Source organism: Coregonus lavaretus (genome assembly GCF_964263955.1).
Source record: "Coregonus lavaretus genome assembly, chromosome: 33".
NCBI classification, from domain to species: domain Eukaryota; kingdom Metazoa; phylum Chordata; class Actinopteri; order Salmoniformes; family Salmonidae; genus Coregonus; species Coregonus lavaretus.
In genome coordinates, this window is record NC_140020.1 from 30,700,004 (window position 1) to 30,710,700 (window position 10,697).

General features: G+C 43.7%; 1 protein-coding gene across 1 annotated transcript; it reads left to right on the plus strand.

Annotated features, from left to right (window-relative positions):
* Positions 1–563: 563 nt before the first annotated feature.
* On the plus strand, positions 564–7,812 carry LOC311108854 (E3 ubiquitin-protein ligase pellino homolog 2-like; the record flags this gene model as incomplete). Its single annotated transcript, XM_084151623.1, has 6 exons — positions 564–707; positions 950–1,051; positions 1,964–2,161; positions 2,452–2,637; positions 2,850–3,055; positions 3,314–7,812. Coding segments are annotated over 6 exons (1,245 nt in total), but the record flags the coding sequence as incomplete, so codon positions are not given.
* Between the last annotated feature and the right edge of the window lie 2,885 nt (positions 7,813–10,697).

Sequence of the window (10,697 nt, forward strand, 5' to 3'; positions counted from 1 at the left end):
AACTGATCAGTCCTTGTCACAGATGGGCTATTGCAGCAAAGGACCACTCCTATCAGCTAAAAACAAGAAGAAGTGGCTCCAGTGGGCACACGATCACCAACTCTGGACAATTGAGGAGTGGAAAAACATTGCCTGGTCCGACGAATCCCGGTTCCTGTTGCGTCATGCTGATGGCTGAGTCAGGATTTGACATAAGCAACATGAGTCCATGGACCCATCCTGCCTGGTGTCAACGGTACAGGCTGGTGGCAGTGGTGTAGTCATGTGGGGAATGTTTTCCTGGCACATGTTAGATCCCTTGATACCAACTGAGCAAGGTTTCCATGCCCCGAACAATTCAGGCTATTCTGGAGGGGTGTCTGACCCGGTACTAGATGGGTGTACCAAATAAACTGGCCACTGAGTGTATATTTCTGTCATACCTGTGGGCTGCCACTCAGAAAAAGAAAGAAAATATGCATAGATACAAAGGAATGATCATATTACATCGTTTAGTTTAGTAACAAAACATTTAGCATGTAAAGGAATGATTTATTTAATCATGTTGAATCTCTGTATGTGTTTGTGTTCTCTGTAGGTACAATGGCTCTCTGCCCAGTGGAGACCGGGGGAGGAGGAAGAGCCGCTTCGCTCTGTACCGGAGGACCAAGGCCAACGGAGTCAAACCCAGCACTGTTCACATCCTCAACACACCACAAGGCAGCAAGGTGTGTGTGTGTGTGTGTGTGTGTGTGTGTGTGTGAGAATGTGATGTTACCATAGTCTTCCTATGGTGGGAAATGCTGTCCTCATGGTAGGCCGACAGTAACGGTGGACAGAGAGTGTGTGTGTGTGTGTGTGTGTGTGTGTGTGTGTGTGTGTGTGTGAAAGAGAGAGGATATCTCAGCAAAATGAGGATGTTGAAGTCTACCCTAAACTCTCCTCTCCTGTGGTGGTGTTGTGATTGCAGGCAGTCCACAGCAGGGGGCAGCACAGCATCTCCTTCACTCTGTCCCGCAACCAGACAGTGGTGGTGGAGTACTGCCACGACAACGACACTGACATGTTCCAGGTAAACCCCACAACAAAACTTTTTTTGTTGTTGGCTAAATACGAAAATAATGCTTGCCTGCTTATCTAGGTAATACTCAGTTCTTTGTCTTCCAAAAACAGGAAGAACAGAAAGAGGATAGCTACCGAACACCCAGGTGTTGCTACCACTTTTTCCCTTTTTGGAAGACAAAGAATTTGGTTGTTATTTTCGCTTTTGCTGTGTGTATACAACCTCCTCCAGAGTTTGTGTATCGGATGCTTTATTGGGGGAATACTCTCCACCACATATGGGCTTGGCGTGTGTGTGTGACACACTGAAATAAAGAAGAATGGAATCATTGTATGAGTAAGAACCACACCAGCAGCCTTCCACAACAGCAGGGGAACGGGATGAATATTCAATCAGTTCTGAAATAGATCCCACGGGGGGCCAGTATGAAAATGTATGCACTCACTAACTGTAAGTCGCTCTGGATAAGAGCGTCTGCTAAATGACTAAAATGTTAAATGTAATGTCTGGTGGCCAGCTTAGAACAGGGGCCCAGATACATTCAAAGCACGGAGAGCGTTGTAGAACTATGAAGAAATGTATCTTAAGTGGGTTATCACAGGTGGTTAATTTACCGTGAGTAACTGCACACAGCTTGAAATTAAATGTAGATGTTATTGCTATTTTTGTGTGAAAGATTATTCAAATCGTGGCAAGGAATAAGCACAGCAGGATCCTTCAAGTCCTGGCCTAATTAACAAGTTAAAGAAAAGCTCAAATCATCAAAATCACATCATCAATAAAACCAAAATCACGACTTGACATAAATATTACTTTAAGTGGAGCAAAGGACCTTTTAAAATTGCTTTCCCAACGAACCCTGTTCTGAACACAATAAAGATCCCATGTAATGCTTCTCTCTCTCTCCCGTTTCCCCTGTAGATTGGGCGCTCCACAGAGTGTCCCATAGACTTTGTTGTGACGGACACATCAGGAGAGGGGAAGGAGGGCGAGGACCCCTCGGTGGCCCCCAGCACCATCTCCCGCTTCGCCTGCAGGGTGGTGTGTGAACGCAGCCCCCCCTACACCGCACGCATCTACGCCGCTGGCTTTGACTCCTCCAAAAACATATTTCTAGGGGTGAGTGTGTAGCACGGGCTCGGTAGAGAGACCAAATGGAGAGCTCTAAATGGATGTCAGTTGAAAATGAGTTGGAGTAGAATCACACTTCATTAGGGCCACGTTCATTAGGTACAAACGGGAGACAACAGTGTGTTCTTATAGGACAGGTTCAGGTAGTACCTACCTACGTTTTCTCAAATTGGGTGGCTACTGAACACAACCCATCCTAGATGTGAATAACCAAGCTTCTGTTCTTTCTCCGTTTTCTTATTCTATTTCATCTTCTTCATCACCTCCTCCTCTTCCAGGAGAAAGCCACTAAGTGGAAGAACCCGGACGGCCACATGGATGGTTTGACCACAAACGGGGTGCTGGTGATGCACCCTGAGGGCTTCCCTGAGGACAGCAGACAGGGCCTGTGGAGGGAGATCTCTGTTTGTGGGGACGTCTACGCCCTCCGAGAGACACGCTCTGGACCCAGCCGAGGCAAACTGGTCAGTACCGTAGGCTACAAGAGGTACAACCAGGGCACCCTATTACCTATGGACCCTGGTCAAAAGGAGTGCACTATATAGGGAATAGACACCTGTATGTATCTGTGAACATATCATTTTCTCTGATTTGTTCTTTGTGTGCATATGTACTAGTGTTTAGCAGTAGTAGTCTGATGTCCTCCCTGTGTGTGTGTGTGTCTCCTGGCCTGCAGGCGGAGGGAGAGAGCAGTGCCCTGCGTGATGGTTCTCTGGTGGACCTGTGTGGAGCCACTCTGCTGTGGCGTACTGGAGAGGGCCTGCTCCACGCTCCCACCCTCCGCCACCTGGAGGCGCTGCGACAGGAGCTCAACGCTGCCCGGCCACAGTGTCCTGTAGGCCTCAGTACCCTGGCATTCCCCAGCCTGCCACGCAGCCACAGGTGGGTAGCTACTACACAGTGACAGACAAGGAGCTACACCACAAGGAGGTAGTATTCATGAGTTGACCCTATCTACTGGTACAGTGGTCGGGGCAAATTCAACCTTGAGAACTACACAACATTTCTCGATTACAACTACGTTTTTATCCCTTGTAGTCTATTTATAGCTATTTTACGATACAACTACTACCAATAAAATAAATGATGCTTTGAGTTTGAGGAAAAACTTAAACCTAGTAGTTTTCCTTTTCTCCCTAGTCTGGAGGAGCGCCAGCCCTGGGTTTACCTCACCTGCGGACACGTGCACGGCCGCCACGACTGGGGCCAGCGCCCCGAGCGCCAGGAGGCGAGAGGAGGAGGAGAGGGAGAGGGGGAAGGAAGGATCTCCACAGTCCGCCGGGAGTGCCCTCTATGCAGGAGCGTGGGGCCCTACGTGCCCCTGTGGCTGGGGTGTGAGCCTGCCGTGTACGTGGATGCAGGAGCGCCTACGTACGCGTTTGTACCCTGCGGCCACGTGTGTTCAGAGAGGACAGCCAAGTACTGGGCGGATACCCCGCTGCCCCATGGGACCCACGCCTTCCGGCCCACCTGTCCCTTCTGCTCTGCCCCTCTTAGCAGCACTCCACAGGGCTGGACACGCCTCATCTTCCAGGGCCCCATCGACTAGCCTGGGCCCCACGGATGCATTCCACAACTACTACGCAACAGTGGAACCAACCAAGTCACTAAGCCAAAGGCCCAATCCTAACTTGAGATAATAGTGTGCAACTAATGTGAATATTTCTCAAATGTACACTACATCTGTTAGCTGTTAGACAAGTGTGTGTACCTCAAACATTTGTGTAAATCATGCATTGATGTCAGTTTAGGATCTGTGCGGTAGTTTGCATTAGACACACATTTCTCTCAAGGTAAGATTTGGCCATAACAGATCCTCCCTTCAAAAGCAATAAGAACACCACTATAGCAAAGCATTAAACCCGTAGATAAGCTAGTTTTTTGGCTAGTCATCCATGTCTCCAATTCTGTCTCTCTTCAGACATGGCTGAATGTTGTCTGCAGCTCAAGGGCTAAACCTAAGGTGTGTTGAAGTCACTGGATGTTCATGATTGCTGGTTTCCTGACAAATTCCTCTCAGCCCAATTTTGAACCAATAATGTAATGATGCTTCTGCAGTTTTTGAGTGAATATTCCTTTTGACAAATATGAATTATCCTGAAAATAAAAAGTTGTAATATTTTGCGAAGCGGTTCAACCCCAAAGTACCAATAACTTACTCTACATTTGCAAATATAAGTGATGTTGGTGAACATTCTACAGTTTGACCACACCTCAGGTTTATGACCAAACAGACAGACAGGGTCCGTGTCATGAGACATTATAGCAGAAAGGTCAAAAAGCGTGACCTAAAGTAACCTCAGAAGACATCTTTTCAATGAAAATATAACTATTTTATTAAAATGGGGGGGTGTTTGGGATGGGTTGGGATTTCATTTATGTGTTGAGTGTAAAGTAAGATACAACTATTTTTCTATCTTGAGTATTGTTTTTAGTTAAATGTGATTTCTCAATGTAAGCGTTTTCTGGAAGTGTATGACTTATTATGTGTGTTCGATGAAAGTAAGTGAGATAAAATTGCCAACACTGTGTCACACACATTACACGACCATAAAAAATTGCCCAGACAATGAATGTAGCCAAATGCTCAGGCTATACTAGCTTAGCCTGCCCAGGTGCTCGTATTGAATTCCTCTATATTATGCTACTACTATTTTTTTATCTGAACGTTGTGATATAGCTTGAAAATGTCTGATTGTTACAAGAAGATGAACACGTTACACCCACACAAGAGCTCTTCTATCTTGCATGAACACACACTCACGTCTTGCACTGTGGATTGCCAAACCTTGCATTTATGCTTAATTGTTGTGCGCAGTGTGACATGTGAATTATACAGCCCGAAATGCCTCAAATGAAAATAAATGTTAGCGAAATGAGCAGTCCAACACAAATCTAAAATGTAAACATGTTATTTCCCATATAAGATATGTACACGCCTAGTGGTTATCCCACTGGCTATAGGGTGAACGCACCAATTTGTGAGTCGCTCTGGATAAGAGCGTCTGCTAAATGACGTAAATGTGCCCTTGAGCAAGGCACTTAACCCTAATTGCTCCTGTAAGTCGCTCTGGATAAGAGCGTCTGCTAAATGACTAAAATGTAAATGTAAATGTACTCAAGCTGCTACTCAGGGGCCAGAGAGAGCAGATTTCTTATTCTGGAGGGTGCAACATTACAGAACGTTCAGATAGAAATGTATGGAGTAGAACCGACATGATTCTCTGTTATGTAGAATATAGAGAATCGTGTCTCTCTATTTTACATTTCTATGCTCCAGATGCATTAAGTACTTCAGGTTTACAGCCGTCAGGCCTCTACACAGTGCCATGCTGTATTTCATATACTGTATAATGGGTAAAGATAGAACCACTTCAGGACGTCTTCCAAATCCCCAGTTCAGTTGTTAGAAGAGCAACCTTCTCTTTCTCAGTACCAGTGTTTTCACCAAACCAATTGTCTATTAGCTCAGGTTTAGAATACCCAGAGTTTGCCCCGAGGGCAGCACAGGACACTGAGCTACAGTAAGCTCGTAGTAAAAGATTTTAGATGGTCATTCATTTTATGGCCGCATTGAAGGAGTTGCAACGTTACATAACATTCGGATAAGAATGTGTTTTTTAGAACCGACATGATTTTCTCTCATGGAGAATATTGAGTCATGTCAGCTCTAAAGTCAATTTCTATCTGCAACATACTGTAACATTGTTACCTCTTTTAATAGGCTCCACCCAGCTAGCACATAATGTTCTGAGGACCATATGTTTCTTAGAGCTTGGTGAGAGCGTGGTTGTCCTATTGTTATTTTGCATACAACTTTCTGGGGATGGTGCAGGATAGTTGCTTGGCTTTGGAACATTCTCAGCACATTTAAGGAAGTTGACAAAAAAACTTTGTTAATGTAATGAAATGCTAAGAAAATAAACTATTTCCTAATAGTTCAAACATGGTTACATTTAATTTCAATTTTGGTAATGCTCTAGGAATGTTCTCCAACTTGTTTGACATTGAGAATGTTCTCAAATAGTTCAGAGAATGTTAAGAAACAAAGTTCTTCTGTGGGAAATGCAGTGCTTCAGCATAATGTTTCCTAATGGTTCTATTTAAAGTAATGTTCTCAAATTGTTCCAAGAATGTTAAGAAAATGTTCCATGAAAACCACAAGAACTTAAAGAATGTGATTTTGAAACATTTACATTCTGTTTCAGCGTCAACAAAACTCTATCCTCTATCTTGTTAAGTGTGTTCAGGTGTGTTGGCCGCGCCCACTAATTGGCCACACCTGATCTTAATGAGTGCTTGTTTCCTTTTAAATGGGGTCTGTTTGAATAGATTAAAATGAACAGCTTTGTATGCGTAAAAAAAAACATGGCATGCTAGCGCCATGCTGGTTGCGCAGTGGACTAATTCAATGGATACACAACAGAAAATTATAGGTTTGAATCTCAATAATATTGTGTCACAATAAAAAAAGAGTTTGCATGATTAATCCTAAGGAAATTAATTTCCATGTGTCCTAGCTGTGCTTTAAGTTCAAAAAAAGTTTACCCAAAATAATAGTAATAGCAGTGTTATTAAAAGTCTTATTGAAACGTTCAGTGAAGGTTTTAAGGAAGTTATATAAAAACCTCCAAATAACCTATCATTTTAGTTTTCGGAGCATTAATAAAACCTCCCAGGAAAACTTTCAAGGAACCAGAATAAAACGTTCTCAGCTCCTCCCTGCAACCTAATGATAAATGTTCCCATAACAAGCGAAATGTTCACTTCTGTTCTCAGAACGTTTAAAACATGTTTTACCAGTCAGGAAATGTATGGCTTCATTCCCACAACCAATGTAAAACCAAGAACATACGTTCCCACAACTTCCAAGGAACCAAATGTGCTAGCTGGACAGTTACTGTACCTTTCAGTATTCCGCAAGTCCTCAGTACCTCAGGCCAGGTTAGCTCAGAACAGGTCTGAGATCAGTCTGATGACGCTCTCCTCCATATACGGGTAGTAATACAGTTGCCAAGTCCCTCAGGGGTTGGGGTAGAACTAGTCAGGTTCAAACACAGTACAGGGTTTTTGAAACATTTCTGTTACATTTCTGTTACCTACCCCATTACAACAGCCAAAATCCCCACTTGCCCAGTCCATGGGATATTCTGCTATTGAACATGCCAATTATAAAATGTATTATTATGATATAGCAGGTGAAATGAAATAATGTTTGCCAAAATCTATCGCTCATTTAGATGTTTTATATACTTTGTTGTTTTGGACCTTTTATCTGTTTCGTTTTTTTCCTGTGCTTTATTCTCCCATTGAGTCGGTAGAAGTTGCCCCTAACCACTGATTCAGAGTCAGATATTGTTTCATTCCCTCTAATGGCTAAGGTTAGAATTGGGGGAGCGTAATCTGATCCTACTATAGATCTGTGGTTAAGAGGAACTTCTACTTAAACCATTATTTTATCCGGTTGACCCCCACATCACAGCTGACCTCTGATTTGTAAAGGTCCTGATAACCTCACAGCTATCACATGCCTCTGGAGTGACCAAAACGCTAAACACTGATTGTCTCTCACCTTTCTGTAATCATGGAGTGCACAGACAATCACTGTACACACATCAATAAACCTGTTTTTAAAACTAGCCTCTCTGTCTGTTCACTGGCTGGAAGGGGATGGGATTGGATGAAGGTTTGGAAATAGCTGTTTTTGCCTACTTCTCATTTACGTTTGAGTTATTTCGCACATTTGAAAAACATTCTTTGTTTTAGTCTCTTCTCACATGGGGTGGAGCGAGACTGTCTTTATTAAAAAAAAGGTTTTATTGAATATTAAAACATACAATCTACTTGCAGTGAAGCCGCTCAACATTTACATTACATTGTCATCTAACAGACTCCCATCCAGAGCGACACAAAGAAGCAACCAGGGTCAACGCCCTGCCCAAGGGCACGTCGACAGATCTCCCACAAGGTCAAAACTGGGACCCGAACCTGCGACCTATCAGCCACCGGCCCAAGCTCCCAACCGTCAGGCCACCAGCTCTCCAAGATCCCCACCACAGTTCCCAGAAAGCTGCCCCTCAGATTAATGTTATGCTTTTTCAGCCATTCCTGAACCTGAGACCAGAAACAGGCTACCTGAGGGCAATACCAAAACAAATGGTCTATTGATTCTGTATCCTCACAACAAAATCTGCAGAGCTGCGATGATGGTATGCCCCAAATATTCAACATTTTGTTGGTGGCAAGAATTCTGTAAAATAATTTCAGCTGGAAAGCACGAAGTCTTGAATCTTGCGTCATTTTATATATCAACTCATACACCCTGTACCATGGAATCAGTACATCAAAAATCTCTTCCCAGCTATTTTGCAATCCGTATGGCACAGCTGTCAACATCCTGGTCCTCAAATGAAACTGGTATTCTTTCCTATTTATGCAATTTTTATTCCTCCGCCAGTTTTGATCCTTTATATTGGGCAGACAGACCAGTTCCCTACCTCCTCCCGGTGCCACCTGCCTCCTCGATTTTTGGGGTAATGCTTTAATGAATTGGTTGTAATCTTGGATTGAGAAGACCTTACCATACAATTCTGATAACTCAATGAAAGACATAACTCTACCATTCCAATTTACAATATAATTTAAAAACAAAATACCCTTTTCAAGCATCTTTACCATAAATACAGGTATTTTATCAAATCAAATCAAATTTTATTGGTCACATGCGCCGAATACAACAGGTGCAGACATTACAGTGAAATGCTTACTTACAGCCCTTAACCAACAGTGCATTTATTTTAAACAAAAAAAGTAAAAATAAAACAACAACAAAAAAAGTGTTGAGAAAAAAAAGAGCAGAAGTAAAATAAAGTGACAGTAGGGAGGCTATATATACAGGGGGGTACCGTTGCAGAGTCAATGTGCGGGGGCACCGGCTAGTTGAGGTAGTTGAGGTAATATGTACATGTGGGTAGAGTTAAAGTGACTATGCATAAATACTTAACAGAGTAGCAGCAGCGTAAAAAGGATGGGGTGGGGGGGCAGTGCAAATAGTCCGGGTAGCCATGATTAGCTGTTCAGGAGTCTTATGGCTTGGGGGTAGAAGCTGTTGAGAAGTCTTTTGGACCTAGACTTGGCACTCCGGTACCGCTTGCCGTGCGGTAGCAGAGAGAACAGTCTATGACTAGGGTGGCTGGAGTCTTTGACAATTTTGAGGGCCTTCCTCTGACACCTCCTGGTATAGAGGTCCTGGATGGCAGGAAGCTTTGCCCCAGTGATGTACTGGGCCGTACGCACTACCCTCTGTAGTGCCTTGCGGTCGGAGGCCAAGCAGTTGCCATACCAGGCGGTGATGCAACCAGTCAGGATGCTCTCGATGGTGCAGCTGTAGAATTTTTTGAGGATCTGAGGACCCATGCCAAACCTTTTTAGTCTCCTGAGGGGGAATAGGCTTTGTCGTGCCCTCTTCACGACTGTCTTGGTGTGTTTGGACCATGATAGTTCGTTGGTGATGTGGACACCAAGGAGCTTGAAGCTCTCAACCTGTTCCACTACAGCCCCGTCGATGAGAATGGGGGCGTGCTCAGTCCTCTTTTTTTTCCTGTAGTCCACAATCATCTCCTTTGTCTTGGTCACGTTGAGGGAGAGGTTGTTGTCCTGGCACCACACGGCCAGATCTCTGACCTCCTCCCTATAGGCTGTCTCATCGTTGTCGGTGATCAGGCCTACCACTGTTGTGTCGTCGGCAAACTTAATGATGGTGTTGGAGTCGTGCCTGGCCATGCAGTCATGGGTGAACAGAGAGTACAGGAGGGGACTGAGCACGCACCCCTGAGGGGCCCCCGTGTTGAGGATCAGTGTAGCAGATGTGTTGTTACCTACCCTTACCACCTGGGGGCGGCCCGTCAGGAAGTCCAGGATCCAGTTGCAGAGGGAGGTGTTTAGTCCCAGGATCCTTAGCTTAGTGATGAGCTTAGAGGGCACTATGGTGTTGAATGCTGAGCACATATCAACCAGCACATTTGAGTTCAACCATCATTTTTGTTGTAATATTTGTTCTATCTTTTCAGGAGGATGAAATTAAAATTGTAACCAGCTCTGCAATGCTTGTTTGAAAAAGAGAGTTACTTTGAAAAAGGTTTAATTTTCACTTCATCGAAAATGAGACATGGCAATCTGCACAAAGGCAAAAAGGCCATTTTTAAACAATGGATGAGCTTTTCTTAGTAATCTACTTGAGAACCATTTAGGTAAAGTAAAACTTTTGTATAAGTGAAGCTTTTAGAGAGAGGTTTACTGCTTTTATATTTCATGATCTCAACCCACCCAGTTCATATTCATTATATAAATAGGCACACTTTATCTTGTCTGGTTTAGCATCCCAGATAAAGCGAAAATATTTTTTGCTCATATGATTTGAAAAACGAATCATCAGGAGTAGGCAGCACCATAAGTAAGTGAGTAAACTGAGATATGACAGAGTTAATCAGTGTAATTCTTCCATAAATAGACAGGTATTTACCGC